At 52.2% G+C, this 17,910-nt stretch overlaps 1 protein-coding gene across 2 annotated transcripts in view; it reads left to right on the top strand.

Moving 5' to 3' along the window:
• The window catches only part of ntn4 (netrin 4), a 102,377-nt gene that overhangs the window by 15,972 nt on the left and 68,495 nt on the right, over positions 1–17,910 (top strand). For both annotated transcript variants that reach the window (XM_072471921.1, XM_072471920.1), the window contains exon 3: positions 15,711–15,986. In XM_072471921.1, coding sequence (XP_072328022.1) covers positions 15,711–15,986 — 276 coding nt within the window. The remainder of the gene's footprint in view (positions 1–15,710; positions 15,987–17,910) is intronic.

Below are 17,910 nucleotides of genomic sequence, written 5' to 3'. Positions count from 1 at the left end.
TTTAGGTTAAAAAGAATCTGGCTAGGAAGAGGACATGTGCGATGGGTCCAGTGCACTGTCCATGCATCTTGTCATTTTGAGCTGTGACATGCAGTAATTTGCTCATTGCAAAAACAAATCAAGTTCCAGCTTTTTGGAATTCTCTGGAGAGATATCTGAAGCTGGTTGAAATCCCTGAAATGCACCGCACTTGTGGTAATTCCAGTTAAACGATCAACTGCAAATTTGCACAGACATCAAAGAATGGAACTGCTTCAGGGCGGGGATCAGGAAGGGAATGAAGAATTTGAAAAGAATTCTGAAACATGTTACCTCATGCACTGTGGTGATTACACGCTCTATATGTTTGGGCTGTTTTTGACAAAATTGAAAAATACTTAGCATTTATCACACTCGATGACTCACTGCCTTGTTGCTATGGAGTCAGGGTTTCATAATGAGCTGCTCAATTCCACATTGAATGCTCAACAGGTGTAGGATATGTACTAAATTCTGTCTGCGAGAAAAAAGGATCCAGAGATTTTCCCCCCCACTTATTCTCAATGCAGGTCCCTCATCTGGTAAGGCCTTGAGCCTCAATATAAGGCAGGTATCAGGAGTAAGGCAGTGGAAGGCTTGAAAGGCCACCAGCTACATAACTGGCCCATTGGGCAATCTCCCAATAACTCAGAGGCACTCTTCCCACACCCTTCACCCAACCCTTCCAGCTCACCACAATCTCCACCGCCTCTCCACTCACAGATCCCTGCTTGCCTGCCCCACCCCATTATTCTATAGTCTCCTTTGCCCCTACCCTGCACAGCTGGTACCTTCACATGTACAATGGGCAGCTATTTGACTAGATGAGGCATCACACATGAAGCCAAACTTGACGACCGAGCAGCCCTATTATCTAACAAGGAGTGCCGAATGATGATCGGCTGTGTAAGCGCCCCGCATCGTCCATGGATGAATTCCTCTACTTCAGTTCACTACCCAAAGGGGGCGGGGATGGGGTCTGACCCATAGTGCCAGCATCCCCAAAACAGGTAGGACGAGGAGACGGGGCCCAAATTCATCCCAGCTGGAACAGGGATCAGACCGGTATCATTGAGACCGCTCTGACCCACGCCAGCCAACCAGCCTGACCTTCCCAAGGTGTCAGAGTTGCTGTGCCAATGTGCATCTTTCCATGCATGTTGCAGTCTGGAGCTCTGGACAGCAATAGTAGGGGCTCCAATTTTCTTTCCATCACCCGGAATCTCTCCAGTTCTGACCGCCTGCCAATGGTGTGTGTTGGAAGGATTTATAGGTTCATATTCAACCTGTTTGGCCGTGTTATGAATGGACCTTCGTGGCCATCAAGTTCGACGTTGGGATTTCCGCGGCAGGACTGGATATTCCCGCCTAAAATCGATGGACGTTTGGCTGCCTCCCCGAATTTTCTGCCCAACCTGCGATGGGACCCACTTGTGGGAAGGACCAGAAAATCCTGGCCCTGGAGTGGGACCTGAACCCAAGGGCACAAGATCTCCTTAGTCCAGGAAAAGAGAAGCAAATGAACATTTGCACGGGAGCATTTGGCGCCTCAAGTCTATTTTGACATTCAATTAGACCACCAGTGATCTGCCACTGAACTCTATTTACCTGCCGTGGCTCCATGTCGCTTGATACGTTATCTAACCTGAACCAAAATTAATGTGGAAAGCTTCAATCGCTTTTTGGAGGGAGTTCCGTTTTCCCAGTCTCTTGTTTGTGAAGCAGTACTTCCTAACATCAGTCCCTGAACTGCCTGGCTCGAATTAGAAGGTTCAGCCCCCTTGTTCGGGCCTGTCTATACCAGAGGAAGTAGTTTCCTTCAGTCTGCCCTATTAATTCCTTTAATCATTTTACACACCTCTTAATCAGCCCTTCATCTTCTATGCTCAAGGGGATAGAAGCCAGTTTTATGCAGGTTTCCCTTACAATTTAACCCTTTTAGCCTCCGTATCTTTCTGGTGAACTAGTGTTGCAGCTCCTCCCAGGTCAGAGGAGCACAGTTCATCCAGATGAGGTTGGTCCAAGGCACTATAGAAATGCAGCTCTATGTCTGTCATATTTTGTGATGCATTTATATTGTGCCTTTCTCCACCTCAGTGCCAATATCTGTTACAGCCAATTAGTACCTGCGCAGTAAAGCCATCATTGTGCACAGGTGGTTTCCACAGACAGCAATGCGATAATGAGCCGATAATTAGTAGTTGCTAACTGAGAAATAAATATTAACCAGACCACTGGGGAGAACCTCCACTCCCCTGGTCCCATGACAGAAAGCTCCCCCTCACCCCCCACACCGATTTTTCAATGCGCTCCTGTCATTGGATATCTTACTCCCTCAGGAATACACTGCAGTGTCTGCCAGAAATATCGATTCAAATCTCAGCGGGGGACATGTCTGACTGGTGGAAATGCTGCTACTGAACCATAACTGTCTCTACAGCAATGTCCTTTTCCAGCTTTGACCTTGGTTTGAGGAAAAAGCAGCTTAAATACTGAACAACTTTCACAGCCGAGTTACTCACATGGTAAACAGGAAGCAATTTAGATCACAAAAATTTCACTGGTATCTGCAAATCTCTTTTATCCAGTTTTTCCTTTCAACTCTTTAGCTTCACCCAGTGGCTTTGGCATGAATTTATATCAGGTTATAGAATCTTACAGCACAGACGGAGGCCATTCAGGCCATCGTGTCTCTGCCTGCCAATTGAAAGAGTTATTCAGTCAGTCCTGCTGACCAGCTTATTCTGCACAGCTCTGCGTGTTTTTTTCCTTTTCAAGTTTACACCCAATTCCCTTTTGAAAGTTACAATCAAATATGTTTGGGTTCTCTCAGGCAGTGCATTCCAGATCACAGTTTATTTCCTATTTGGTCTTTTAACAATTATCTGTTGGCTCAATTTTCCAGTCCTTCCTGACAGCAGGATCTTCCGGTCCTGCCCATGGCACTGGGTTTCCCAACAGCGGGGAAGTTGAGCAACGCAAAACGCTGTTAACGTCATCTCTGATACACTCAAGTCAAATTCCGTTCTCATTTTGATCACCATTATCATATTCCCCCGTTAAAACTCTCTGTCCCAGGGAGAACAACCCCAACCTCCCCAATCTCTTCACATCACTTCCATTTCTGCCAAGAGGCGCGATCTAACCAAAATAAGAGTGCCATCCTGGGCAGGATTTGCAGAGTCATTCCTGGCGCTTGTCGCACGGGGAACAACCCCGTTATCTAATGGCACTCTGCCTTAATTACGTGCCCCAGATTCCCCCAAAGTCCTCTTGGGGTGTCATTGAGCCCCCAGCACCCCACCACGAACGGGGCTGGCACCCCTGGGCCTGATCCACGATGTGGGCACAATGCCAGCTTGGCACTGGCACTGTGGCAGTGCCCATGGCACCCTTGCAGTGCCGGGCTGGCACTTAGGTGGCACAGCCAAGGTGCCAGATGGCAGTGCCAGGCTTGCAGTGCTAAGGTGCCCAGATGGCACCAGCAGTACCAGGGTGCCACCCAACCCAGAGGCCAATCACCTTGGGGCGTCTGATTGCTTGGAGACTCCCCCAGGTACCATTCTTCCTGGCCCCCATTTGTGGGGACCAGTATTGAACGGCACCCAGATGGGGTCCCCTCGGCAAGGCGGGTAGATGCTAGGTGGCTGTTCGAACTGGCAAAGGCAGATGTAAATCAGCTTCTAAGCAGACTTCACTCTGCGAGACTGGATCCCGCCCATTGTGGGCGGGATGCAGACCGCAACGTCTCGCAAGATCTGGTTCGATCTCGCGAGATGTAGCGGCTGTCGGGAAGCCCAGGGAAGGCATCTCCTGGCCGCAACATGCACCCGTTCATGTGCAACTTGGCCGGTAGATTGCACCCATCATTCCAGCAAATCTTCACTGCATCCTCTCCAAGGTCTTCACGTCCTTTCGAAGGTCTGGGTCCCTCCTGAAACAAGCCAGGTCCAGTAGTTCATTGCAGTCTTCACACAGCCTCATACTCTACAGATGGACATGGACTGTGCTGGCCTGAGGCACACTGCGCATCAGGAAGTGTGTTCATGTGGAAAAGAAATGAACAAGTCTGGCACCAGCTCATTCTCCCCTCCCACATGTGGAGTTTGCACATTCTCCAAATGTCTGCATGGGTCTCACCCCACAACCCAAAAAGATGTGCAGTGTAGGTGAATTGGCCACGCTAAATTGCCCCTTAATTGGAAAAAGAAAGGATTGAGTACTCTAAATGTATTTTTTTAAAACTTCCTCTCAGACCTCAGTTCCAATTAGCACATCATCTGCTCCTTTTTTTCCCCACCAATATTCTCCTCATTTCACTCACGTCGCCTTGTGTGTTCTGTATCAGCAGCCCTGCTCGCTCTCAGATAACTCACTCCCATAGGCCATTCATCATGTATGGCCCTGGGAAGGGGAAAATTGGTAGGGGTCTTGGCTGATGCTGTTATCCAGACACCCTCCTCTTTGTAACAGAGGTTGAGGGATAACAAATGCAGACACTAAGCTGGAGCGGAAACCCCGGGCTGATTTAATTTTCTCTAGCCCTGAGGTTGAATGTCACACCTCACATCATTCAGAATGGAATATTTTTAATCATCATCCTCAAGTTGTGGGCATCGCTGGCTAGGCCAGCATTTGTTATCCATCCCTAATTACTACCAAGAAGATGGTGGTCATTGTGTTTGGTCCTTTATACTTTACAAAGGAATCCATCAAACACTTTGACTCAATCTTTTATTGAATCTCGTGTGGTAAGATAGCAATCTGATACAGAGCATGTTATCATGGAGTCTGATTATTACTCCTCTGGAACTTGCACCTATCACTGCCCACAATCTTCTTCTGAAGATGGCCGGATGTGTCTTCCTTATATGGGGGTCACAGGTCATATGACCTTGGTCCAGAGACCGCACTGTGTGTCTGTACCGCCATCTGCTGGTTGGAGGTCGCACACCATCCATCTATGATATAGCCCGTAGGCATTTCACCACAATGGTGAGCCGCCTGCTTGAACCGCTGCAGTCCATGTGGTGTAGGTACACCCACATGCTGTTAGGGAGGGAGCTCCAGGATCTTGATCCAGCGACAGTGCAGAAGTAGTGATATATTTGCAAGTTGGGATGGTGAGTGTCCTGGTGTGGAACTTGGAGGTTGTTGGGTTTGTCCCCTTACACCTAAACCCTTGTCCTTCTAGGTGGTAGAAATCTCAAGATTGGAAGAAGTCCAGCCATCACTGTGCATTGGTAGAGGTTTATGCTACTGGATGGGATAACAATCAAGCAGACTGCTTTTTCCAGGATGGTGTCCAAGCTTCTACAATCTTGTTGGAGCTTCACCCATCTAGGCAAGTGGAGAGTACCGTAGGTGTCAGCATGTAAGTCGGCCTTTGAAGCCTCTGAAACTTGTTCCAAAATCAGAAGTTGACTTAGACACTGGGTCGGTTTATACGCTGTGATCTATGGTAATCCACCTCATGGCGTGAGTTCTCCCGCTCTGTCTGGCTCAATATCAAAGGCAGATTGTTCACCGCCAGCAGAGAAATACAAGAGACCATTTTCCTTACGTCTGACTATCTTTTAGCTGACAGACATTTGGAACTTGCCACCTGTAATTGTTACCTTTAGGTAAAAGATTGTGAATATTTATTACCTGACTTTCATTTTACTTTTAAATGTTTTGTTTTGCTGCTCTGTCCATTGAAGGGAAAAATAAGGCAATACCGAGTCCGTATGATTCTTCTTGATATATAGTGGGGGTGAAGGAACTGGGGAAAATCGAAAAGGATTGACTGGAATGTGATTGGGACAGAGTGTGGACAGTCATGGGCCCCAGTGAATGGTACTGGAGAAGTTGGATGGGAAGTAATCAAAGCAGCCATTGGCCATGGGGGCAGGGATGGGGTGAATGGTGCTGCAGATGGGGAAACAAATTCCCTTGGATAGGATAAGAGTTCAAAGCTCAATTGAGGGATTGAAGTGAAGCGACATGGTCATGTTGTGGCAATAATGACCAGCAATCCAAGAGTTTCTCCAGCAACTTCTCAAAGGCAGTTAGGGATGGTAATAAATGCTGACCCAGCCAGCGACACCCACAAATAAAACTTGATAAATATGAGTCCCGGTCCCACCATGATATTTTGAGAATTTGATTTCACTTCAATAAAACTCAAAGTAAAAAGCTGGTTTCAGTAAAAGTGACAATTGAGCTTTTGGATTGTTGGTGGAATATTAAAAACTGGAGTTGTTTATTCAGCCCCTCCACCATTCTGTTAAGTTAAAATTCTGACTTGTCGATCTGAGGTAGTGCTATAGTGTACTGGGAGCAGACTGCACCTCTAGAAGGGTCTATGGCAGTCTTCAACTGTTTGTAAAGAGTCGTTGAGAGAGTCAATGGGGGCGATTTTGTGCCCCCGTTCGCCATGAGCTTAAATTGTGGCAAGAATTGGAAAACGAGATTCTCGCCGGTGAGATCTAATTTTCCGATTTTTCCCTACACTTCACCGGTGATGTCATGAGGGGCATGAACCTAATTTTAATATAATTAGCACGCTTCTCTGACATATGTTCTCCCCACATTTAGATTTCCCCCCTCACCAACCTGAGGTTTACAACAGTTATTTAAATTATGAAGTAGGGCAGCATGGTGGCGCAGTGGTTAGCACTGTTGCCTCACGGCACCGAGGACCCTGGTTCGATCCTGGCCCCGGGTCACTGTCTGTGTGGAGTTTGCACATTCTCCCCATGTCTGCGTGGGTCTCACCCCACAACCCAAAGATGTGAAGGGTAGGTGAATTGGTCAAACAAAATTGCCTCTTAATTGGGGGAAGAAAAAAAATTGGACTCTTTAAATCTAATTTAAAAAAAAAAGATTAATAAATAGTGTAGCAGATGCGGGGAACCACTGGGGCTATAAAGGTAAGTATAGCCCCAGGGTAGGGGGGTGGAAGGACATGCTTGGCAGTGCCAGCCCCCCAGCATATCCATGCAAAGGGAGCCCTACCAGGGGGTTCCCTCTTGAGGAGCACCATTGGGGGAGAGTTTCCCTTAGATGTGAGAGGAAGGGTTGCCCTGGTGCATGTGTGGGGGATGAGGGGGATATGGGTTCTCCTTTTCCATGGTGGCGGGGGAGGGTGGGGTTGACCCAGTGCTTGCGTGGGGGCTGTGGGGGTGTGGATTTCCCATTTCCATGGTGGGGGGGGGGGGTTGTTGACCCAGTTGCGGAGGGTGGTGAAGGTTTCCCTGATACAAGTCGGGGTGGGTTCCCCATAATTGTCAGGGAGGGTTGCATTTTTAGCACAGAATGGGGTACCCTTTAAAAATTGCACCCGACCTCTGTGGAGCAGGCTCTATCAGGCCCCGCCCCATCAGCGTGATGGCCTCAGAGATGCCTGCAGCATTTTTTTACCCTTAGGTGCTGTAGTATCTACTGTCAGTCCTCCTGGTCACAGTGCTCAAGTTTACGGCCGCTACCTATTCATCCCACGCAGCATTGGTTGCTCTCTGGCGAACCCTCCAGAACCCTCAGGGGAACAGGACATCTCCACCGCATCTTGGAGCCTCCCCAGGTCTGCATCCGCGAATCGCAGCCATGGCAGCGAGCTGAGTGGGATAGGCTGAGCAAGTGCTGTTTAGGGACTGCTCCACCTTGTTAGCGGGGGGGGGGCGGCTGGTCAGTGCAGTCCCAGCGAATCGGCTGGAGAGCCTTCATTTGTGGCGTGAATCCCGTGAGGCCTCGCTAAGTGGACCAATTAACGTTGAATAGCGTTCTCAGCCTCGCCAGGCTGAGCGCCGGGAAGCTCGCGGCAAGTCCCGCTCGCTACCACACTTAAAATCTTTCTGGAGAATCGTGCCCACAATGTTTTGGCCTCAACTACTTTCTGTGGTTGCAAATTCGGCAGGCTCACCACAATCGGGGTGAAAACATACCACCTCATCTCAGTGCTGAATAGTTTACCCTGTATCCTTAGACAGTGACTCCTGATTCGGGACTCCCCACCATCGGGAACATCCTCCCTGCATTTACCTTTCTAGTCCTGCTAGAATTTTATACGTTTCTATGAGAACCCCCCTCATTCTTCTGAACAGTACGAAGTCTTACAACACCAGGTTAAAGTCCAACAGGTTTGTTTCGATGTCACTAGCTTTCGGAGCGCTGCTCCTTCCTCAGGTGAATGAAGAGGTCTGTTCCAGAAACACATATATAGACAAATTCAAAGATGCCAAACAATGCTAGGAATGCGACCATTAGCAGGTGATTAAATCTTTACAGATCCAGAGATGGGGTAACCCCAGGTTAAAGAGGTGTGAATTGTCTCAAGCCAGGACAGTTGGTAGGATTTTGCAGGCCAGATGGTGGGGGATGAATGTAATGCGACATGAATCCCAGGTCCCGGTTGAGGCCGCACTCATGTGTGCGGAACTTGGCTATAAGTTTCTGCTCGGCGATTCTGCGTTGTCGCGGGTCCTGAAGGCCGCCTTGGAGAACGCTTACCCGGAGATCAGAGGCTGAATGCCCTTGACTGCTGAAGTGTTCCCCGACTGGAAGGGAACATTCCTGCCTGGTGATTGTTGCGCGATGTCCGTTCATTCGTTGTCGCAGCGTCTGCATGGTCTCGCCAATGTACCACGCTTCGGGACATCCTTTCCTGCAGCGTATGAGGTAGACAACGTTGGCCGAGTCGCACGAGTATGTACCGCGTACCTGGTGGGTGGTGTTCTCACGTGTAATAGTGGTATCCATGTCGATGATCTGGCACGTCTTGCAGAGATTGCCATGACAGGGTTGTGTGGTGTCGTGGTCACTGTTCTGAAGACTGGGTAGTTTGCTGCAAACAATGGTTTGTTTGAGGTTGCGTGGTTGTTTGAAGGCAAGTAGTGGGGGTGTGGGGATGACCTTGGCAAGATGTTCATCGTCATCAATGACGTGTTGAAGGCTGTGAAGAAGATGACGTAGTTTCTCCGTTCCGGGGAAGTACTGGACGACGAAGGGTATTCTGTCGGTTGTGTCCCATGTTTGTCTTCTGAGGAGGTCGGTGCGGTTTTCTTCTGAACCCAAGCGAATATAACCCTAACCGACTCAATGGACACGATTCTCCCAAAAGGGAACAGGGTCCCCATGTGAGCGCGTTTAGCCGCGTGTTTCCCAGCACTCGCACCGTAGAGAAACACACGGATAGTCAACACTACACACATTGAGTAAGAGGCATGAACAGGGAACGCGTGGCCAAAGCTGCACATAGTCGCATTTTGGAGCCTCCCCAGGTCTGCATCCACTCTGCTCCATTGGTTGCTCTCTGGCTCAACCTCCAGAACCCTCAGGTCTGCTCCACTCGCCGGAACCCCTCAGTGCAGCCAGAGATCTGGGCGTCATTTTTAAACAGCATACCGATCTCTCCCCAACCCCCCTGCCAGCTCGAACGCACTATAGTAGGGTCCCTGGCCCTGTCAACATCCCACAATACCTGGGTGTAGCGCACAAAGACTCCGAGAGACGAATAGAGTGAAGTCGATGAGGCTTTATTAAGCGTGACTGTTCCCCCGCAGTTCAGTAGTAGACTGCCTGCGGGAGAGGACTCCTGGTACTTATACTCCGCCTTCAGGGCGGAGCTAGAGGTCAACGTCCAACCAGGACCCGGGATCTGTCAGCCAATGACATCACGGCTTCACAGTCCCACATGACCCCTAATGCATACTACCACATTCACCCCTTGTTAAAAATGAACCCGGTGGGGTGATGCTTCGCATGGTGGTAAGGGTTTACAAGGCTGGTCCTGGGAGGAAAACTTTCGCATGTTATTACAGTATGTACAAGGTTTTTTTTTTTCGAACTATTTACAGTAATCGTCAGGAAAAAAGACAAAATGTTCTTGTTAAAAGTCCACATATTGTAGTGTTAGATCGACGCCACGAGTCGGTCGGGCGGTCTGGTCGTCCGTGTCGATCGCCTCGGCCCCGGTGGTGGTGGTGGTGCTTGTTCCGGTGTTGTCGTCTCCGGGAGCCTTACGGTTTCAGCTTGGGCTTCACTCCTGGTCGGGCCTGGGAGGAGGACCGATCCTCCTGGGAAGGGGGCAGTCGCGGGGTGCGGCGGTGGCAGGAAGGGGGTGATTGGTGTCGGGGGGGTGTGTGTGTTGCCGGCGGGCGCCAGATCTCGCAGGGAGACCGTGTCCTGTCGGCCGTCGGGGTACTCCACGTAAGCGTACTGCGGGTTCGCGTGAAGGAGGTGAACCCTTTCGACCAACGGGTCCGACTTGTGCGCCCGCACATGTTTTCGGAGCAAGATGGGTCCTGGGGCCGCCAGCCAGGTCGGCAGCGACGTTCCAGAGGAGGACTTCCTGGGGAAGCCAAGGAGGCGCTCATGATGCGTTTGGTTAGTGCTAGTACAGAGTAGTGACCGGATGGAGTGGAGGGCGTCCGGGAGGACCTCCTGCCACCGTGAAACTGGGAGTTCCCTGGACCGTAGGGCCAGTAGGACGGTCTTCCAGACCGTGCCGTTCTCCCTCTCTACTTGCCCGTTCCCCCGGGGGTTGTAGCTGGTCGTCCTGCTCGAGGCTATACCGTTGCTGAGCAGGAACTGGCGCAGCTCGTCGCTCATGAAGGAGGACCCCCTGTCGCTGTGGACGTATGCGGGGCAACCGAACAGTGTGAATATGGTGTTCAGGGCTTTAATGACTGTGGCCGCGGTCATGTCAGAGCAGGGGATGGCGAATGGGAAGCGGGAGTACTCGTCCACCACATTAAGGAAGTATATGTTGCGGTCGGTGGAGGGGAGGGGTCCATTGAAATCCAGACTAAGGCGTTCAAAGGGGCGGGAAGCCTTAATCAGGTGCGCACCATCCGGCCTGAAAAAATGCGGTTTGCACTCTGCGCAGATGTGGCAGTTCCTTGTGACTGTACGGACCTCCTCTAAAGAGTATGGGAGGTTGCGGGACTTAATAAAGTGGTGGAACCGAGTGACCCCCGGGTGGCAGAGGTCCTCGTGGAGGGTTTGGAGGCGGTTAATTTGTGCGTTGGCACATGTGCCGCGGGATAGGGCATCGGACGGCTCGTTCAGCTTTCCGGGACGATACAAGATCTCGTAGTTGAAGGTGGAGAGCTCGATCCTCCACCTTAAGATCTTGTCGTTTTTGATTTTGCCCCGCTGTGCATTATCGAACATGAAGGCTACCGACCGTTGGTCCGTGAGGAGAGTGAATCTCCTGCCGGCCAGGTAATGCCTCCAATGTCGCACCGCTTCCACTATGGCTTGGGCTTCCTTTTCCACTGAGGAGTGGCGGATTTCTGAAGCGTGGAGGGTTCGGGAGAAAAAGGTCACGGGTCTGCCCGCTTGGTTAAGGGTGGCCGCTAGAGCTACATCGGAGGCGTCGCTCTCGACCTGGAAGGGGAGGGACTCGTCGATGGCGCGCATCGTGGCCTTTGCGATATCCGCTTTGATGCGGCTGAAGGCCTGGCAAGCCTCTGTCGACAGAGGGAAGGTCGTGGTCTGTATTAGGGGGCGGGCCTTGTCTGCGTACTGGGGGACCCACTGGGCGTAGTATGAAAAGAACCCCAGGCAGCGTTTTAGGGCTTTTGAGCAGTGCGGGAGGGGAAATTCCATGAGGGCGCGCATACGTTCGGGGTCGGGGCCTATTATCCCATTGCGCACTACGTAGCCTAGGATGGCTAGCCGGTTTGTGCTAAAAACGCACTTGTCCTCGTTGTACGTGAGGTTCAAGGCTTTAGCGGTCTGGAGGAATTTTTGGAGGTTGGCGTTGTGGTCCTGCTGATCGTGGCCGCAGATGGTTACATTGTCGAGATACGGGAACGTGGCCCGTAACCCGTGTTGATCAACCATTCGGTCCATCTCTCGTTGGAAGACCGAGACCCCGTTTGTGACGCCAAATGGGACCCTTAGGAAATGGTATAATCGCCCGTCTGCCTCGAAGGCTGTGTACTTGCGGTCACTTGGGCAGATGGGGAGCTGATGGTAGGCGGACTTGAGGTCCACGGTGGAGAAGACCTTATATTGGGCAATCCGATTGACCATGTCGGATATGCGGGGGAGAGGGTACGCGTCTAGTTGTGTGTACCTGTTGATGGTCTGGCTATAGTCTATGACCATCCTTTGCTTCTCCCCTGTCTTTACTACTACCATCTGTGCTCTCCAGGGACTATTGCTGGCCTGGATTATGCCTTCCTTTAGTAGCCGCTGGACTCCGGACCGAATGAAGGTCCGGTCCTGGGCGCTGTACCGTCTGCTCCTAGTGGCGACGGGTTTGCAATCCGGGGTGAGGTTTGCAAACAAGGATGGGGGTTGCACCTTGAGGGTTGCAAGGCCGCAGATAGTGAGTGGGGGTATTGGGCCGCCGAATTGGAATGTTAGGCTCTGCAGGTTGCACTGGAAGTCTAATCCCAGTAATGTGGGGGCGCAGAGTTGGGGAAGGACGTAGAGCCTGTAGTTTTTGAACTCCCTCCCTTGCACCGTTAGGGTAACTATGCAGAAGCCTTTGATCTGTACGGAGTGGGATCCTGCAGCTAGGGAAATCTTTTGTGTGCTGGGATGGATGGTCAAAGAACAGCGTCTTACCGTGTCGGGGTGGATAAAGCTCTCCGTGCTCCCGGAGTCGACCAGGCATGGTGTCTCATGCCCGTTTATCAGCACCGTTGTCGTCGTCGTCTGGAGCGTCCGGGGCCATACTTGGTCCAGCATCATTGAAGCCAGACGTGGTTGTAATGGTTGAGCGTCTTCTTCGAACCCCGTGGAGCCGTCGACACTGGGGTCCGTTGTTGCCGTCCAAGATGGCGTCGGGGGTGAACAAGATGGCTGCCCCAAACATCAAACATGGCTTGGGGGTCACAAGATGGCGGCGGGGGTGGACAAAATGGCCGCCGCCATGCGTCGCACAGGTCTGGGGTGGTCCAAGATGGCGGCGCCCTTCTTCCCCTCGTGGTGGCCGGGACCCAAAATGGCGGCGCCTGCGGGTCGCACATGGGGCGCTGGGGGGTTTGGGGAGCGTTAGAGACGCGCAGAACTCCCTCTTCTCCGGGGAGAGCGGTGGTCGGGACCCAAAGTGGTAGCGCTGGCGGGTCATACATGGGCCGGGGGGGGGGGGTTGGGGAGCGTAAACGGCGTGCAGGGCTCCCTGTTCTCCGGGGAGAGCGGTGGTCGGGACCCAGAGTGGTAGCGCCGGCGGGTCATACATGGGGCGCGGGGGGGGGGTTTGGGGAGCGTTAGAGACGCGCAGAACTCCCTCTTCTCCGGGGAGAACGGTGGTCGGGACCCAAAGTGGTAGCGCCGGCGGGTCATACATGGGCCGCTGGGGGGGTTGGGGAGCGTAAACGGCGTGCAGGGCTCCCTGTTCTCCGGGGAGAGCGGTGGTCGGGACCCAGAGTGGTAGCGCCGGCGGGTCATACATGGGGCGCTGGGGGGGTTGGGGAGCGTAAACGGCGTGCAGGGCTCCCTGTTCTCCCGGGACAGCGGCGACCTCGCGGGACCGGCACACAGCCGCGAAATGGCCCTTTTTCCCGCAGCTCTTACAGATCGCTGCGCGGGCCGGGCAGCGCTGCCGGGGGTGTTTCGCCTGGCCGCAGAAATAGCAGCGGGCTCCCCCGGAGTGGCTTGGCGTTTGAACCGCGCAAGCCTGTGGGGTGTCCGGGGAGGGGGGTGGGTTTGTCGCGACGGGTGCGTACGGAGCCCAATGGGCTGCCACGCGGTCGGGGCCGTAGGCGTGGGTATTTCGCACGGCCACGTCTAGGGAGGCTGCTAGGGCCCGTGCCTCTGAGAGTCCTAGCGACTCTTTTTCTAGAAGTTTTTGGCGGATTTGGGAGGAGTTCATACCTGCCACAAAAGCATCGCGCATTAACATGTCCGTGTGTTCGTTTGCGTTCACCGGCGGGCAGCTGCAGGCCCGTCCCAAAATTAGTAGTGCGGCGTAGAATTCATCTATCGATTCTCCGGGAGTTTGCCGTCTCGTTGCGAGTTGATAGCGAGCGTAGATCTGGTTTACTGGGCAAACATAGAGACTTTTTAGTTCTGCGAACGCCGTCTGGAAATCCTCTGCGTCTTCGATGAGGGAGAAAATCTCCGTGCTTAACCTCGAGTGCAGGACCTGTAGTTTTTGGTCTTCTGTGACCCGGCCGGTGGCCGTTCTGAGGTAGGCCTCGAAACAAGTCTGCCAGTGCTTGAAAGCTGCTGCTGCGTTCACTGCGTGGGGGCTGATCCTCAGGCATTCCGGGATGATCCTGAGCTCCATAGTCCTTTAGTCACGCTTAATAAATTGTAGCGCACAAAGACTCTGAGAGACGAATAGAGTGAAGTCGATGAGGCTTTATTAAGCGTGACTGTTCCCCCGCAGTTCAGTAGTAGACTGCCTGTGGGGGAGGACTCCTGGTACTTATACTCCGCCTTCAGGGCGGAGCTAGAGGTCAACGTCCAACTAGGACCCGGGATCTGTCAGCCAATGACATCACGGCTTCACAGTCCCACATGACCCCTAATGCATACTACCACACTGGGCACATGCAAATAATGCCAGCCTGGCACTTTGGCAGTGCTCCTGCCAGCTGGCTGTGCCACCTGGGTACCTTGGCAGTGCCAGGCTGGCACCCAGGTGGCACAGTCAGGGTGCCAATCTGTCACTGCCAGGGTGCCCAGGTGGGACCAGCAGCGCCAGGGCACCACCATGCCCAAAGAGCATGCAGTTGGGGGCCTCCAATCCCCTTGGAGACCCCCATAGGTGCCATTCCATCTGGTTCCCGACTGTGGGGACCAGGGCTGAACGGCACTCACCGGAGGTCTCCAAGGTGAAAGGGATGAATCCCAAAGCCACTGGTACCTCGGGAATCTGCACATTAGAGATAAATCTCACGAGGCATGGTGAGCCGGGTAGATCCCGGGAGCGGGGTCGCCTGGTTTTCAACGGCCATGCTGCACCACGGCAAGCTGCTTTTCGGGGGCAGCCTGGACATTGGATTGCGCCCAATCTCTCCTCATAAGTCAGTCCCACCATCCCAGGAATCAGTCTGGTAAACCTTCGCTGCACTCCGCCTATAACAAGAACATCCTTCTTCAGCTGGGGAGCAGTAACCAGTTTTCACAGCAGAGCCAACACTTAGAGAGAAAAAGGGTAAGATTTCGCCCAATGACTGGAAAAAGAGACGTTGGTTTCATTCAGTGGCTCCTTCAAATTCTAATTCAGACATTCTGTTCAAATCCCTTCAAGACCTTGTCCCTCCCTATCTCTGCAACTTCCTCCAGTCCTACAACCCTCTAAGATCTCTCCTCTCTAAGTTTGACCTCTTGAGCATTCCTGGTTTCATTTGCTCCGCCATTGGTGACCGTGCCTTCAGCTGCTGGGGCCCTGCAACTCTGAAATTCCCTCCTCTCCTCCTCTGAACTAACTTTTGGTCTCCTGTTCCAATATCTCCTCCCGTGGCTCAGTGTCAAATTGTGCTTGATTACACAACAGAGAAGTGCCTTGGCTTATTTTCCAAGTGAAAGATGCTTTATAAATGCAAGTTGTATTCAATGTTTGGGGAATGTAGAATTCACCTGGTTGTGGACTGTTTGCAATGTTTCTGCTTCATTCTAACCTGATCATCCAATAATCTTGACTTGAGACAGACAAGCTGGGGTGCGTTTGCAACCTGTTTTGTAAAAAAGTTGATTTTGGTCCCCATTGTCTGAATTTTTACCTTTTGCTTCTTCTCTTGAAACAGGTTATATTCCGCGTTCTCTCCCCGCCACTTTCTGTGGGGGACCCATACAGCATTCAAGCTCAGGAGCTGTTGAAAGTCACCAATATCCGTGTGCGCCTACTTAAACGTCAGCCGTGCCCCTGCCTGGCCCGGGCAGCCGGCCTCAAACCCCAACGATTTGCGCACTACGGAATCTACGACTTCATCGCGATGGGGAGTTGCTTCTGTAATGGCCACGCTGAGCAGTGTGAGCCAGCCGATGGTTTCAGAGCGGTGAAGGGCAACTTCCGCACCGTGGTATGTATGCTCACCATTACTCTGCAATGTGTCAGCACCAACAGAGAGGCAGAAAGGCGAGAGGTGTTGGCACGCATGCAGTGAACTCCACTTCTGTCCCATCCACAGAATAAACCCCTTTAATCATCATGCTGCTGTAGGTTTAAATAAATTATTTATATTTTACATTCACAGGGCAGCACGATGGCACAGTGGTTCGCACTGCTGCCTCACAGCGCCAGGGACCCGGGTTCAATTCCAGCCTTGGCTGACTGCCTGTGTGGAGTTTGCACTATGTCTGCGTGGGTTTGGACTGTGGGAGGAATCCGGAGCACCCGGAGGAAATCCACGCAGACACGGGGAGAACGTGCAGCCTCCACACAGATAGTCACCCAAGGCTAGAATTGAACCTGAGTCCCTGGCGTTGTGAGGCAGCAGTGCTAACCACTGTGCAGCTGAGATGAGGAGAAACCTTTCTGGCAGAGGGACGTGAGTCTTTGGAACTCTTTTCTAGGGAGTGGTGGGGCCAGGGTCATTGAATATTTTTAAGACAGAGGAAGATAGATTATTGACTAACAAGTGAGTCAAAGGTTATTGGGGCCAGGTGGGAATGTGAAGTGAAGTCCGCAATCAGATCAGCCATAACCTTATTGAATGGCGGAGCAGGCTCGAGGGGCCGAGTGGCCTATTCCTGCCCCTAATGCAGATGTTCATATGTATTCTGCGTCTCACACTTCTAAAAATCTGAATCAGGTCATCCCCTCAGACTTCTCTGTTCTAGATGAAAGTGTCCCAGCCTGGCCCGTCTTTCACCATGACTGTGACCTCTCAGTTGTTGCATTACTGGCAGTGGGAACAACCATTTGACATACAGCAAAGCCCTCACAGACAGGGGAATGAATGAGCTGCTGATCAGTCTGGTGATATTTGGTGAGGGAAGAATGTTGAATCCTATTCCATTCACCTACACGTGGTCCAGCCTTGTTAAATAGCCCTCCCTCTGCACAGCACTGACAAAGTCAGCATGAATTAGAGTAAGAATTATTCTCATACACACTAACATGGTAATCGGGCCCCACTGTATGTACATGTAACCACCCATACTGAGCAAAGCCAGGCTTATTTCATTACAATTTTATTCCCTGAAGAGCTTCAGTAAAAAAATAATCTACAGTTTGCAGAAAATATTAAATCAAATCTCACATTTTAGTCATTGAGCCTTTGGTTCATTTTATCAATTGAAACTTTTCTGATAAAATCCTGTTTCACCCCCATCCCCACCCCCACCTCACCTCACTGCCATCCAACCCCCACCACAACCCTATCCCACTCCAAACTCGCCCCCCCCATCCCTACCTCACCCCCACCCCACCCCCACTTCACCCCATCTCACTCCCACCCAAACCCCACCATCCCCATAACCAACCCAAACTCACCTCCCATCACTACCTCACCCCCTTCCCCATGCCCACTTCACCCCCCCCACCTCACTCTCACCCAACCCCCACCACACCCCTACCCCACCCCAAACACCCCCATCCCCACTTCACCCACCTCACTCCCACGCAACCACCACATCCCAAACTCACCCCCATCCCTACTCCTACCACACCCCATCCCCACTCCCACCCTCACTTCACCCCCACACCCCACTTTACCTGATCCCCACCCCACCTCACTCCCACCTAACCCCTACCACACTCCTACCTCACCCCCAACTCACCCCACCCTCACCCCCCATTGCCACCCCACCTCACCCACATGCCCACCCCACCTCACCTCTATACCCACTCCACCTCACTACCCCATTTCCCCACCCCTACCTCACTCCCCCATTCCCTCCCCCACCTCACCCTCACCTCACCCACCACATCATCCCCCTCATTTTCACCCCCATTCTCACTCCCACCTCAACCCCCCATTCCCTCCCCTCACTCCCCTTATT

This window comes from Scyliorhinus torazame, chromosome 13, assembly GCF_047496885.1.
Source record: "Scyliorhinus torazame isolate Kashiwa2021f chromosome 13, sScyTor2.1, whole genome shotgun sequence".
NCBI classification, from domain to species: domain Eukaryota; kingdom Metazoa; phylum Chordata; class Chondrichthyes; order Carcharhiniformes; family Scyliorhinidae; genus Scyliorhinus; species Scyliorhinus torazame.
This window is presented reverse-complemented; position numbering and strand designations above follow the sequence as displayed.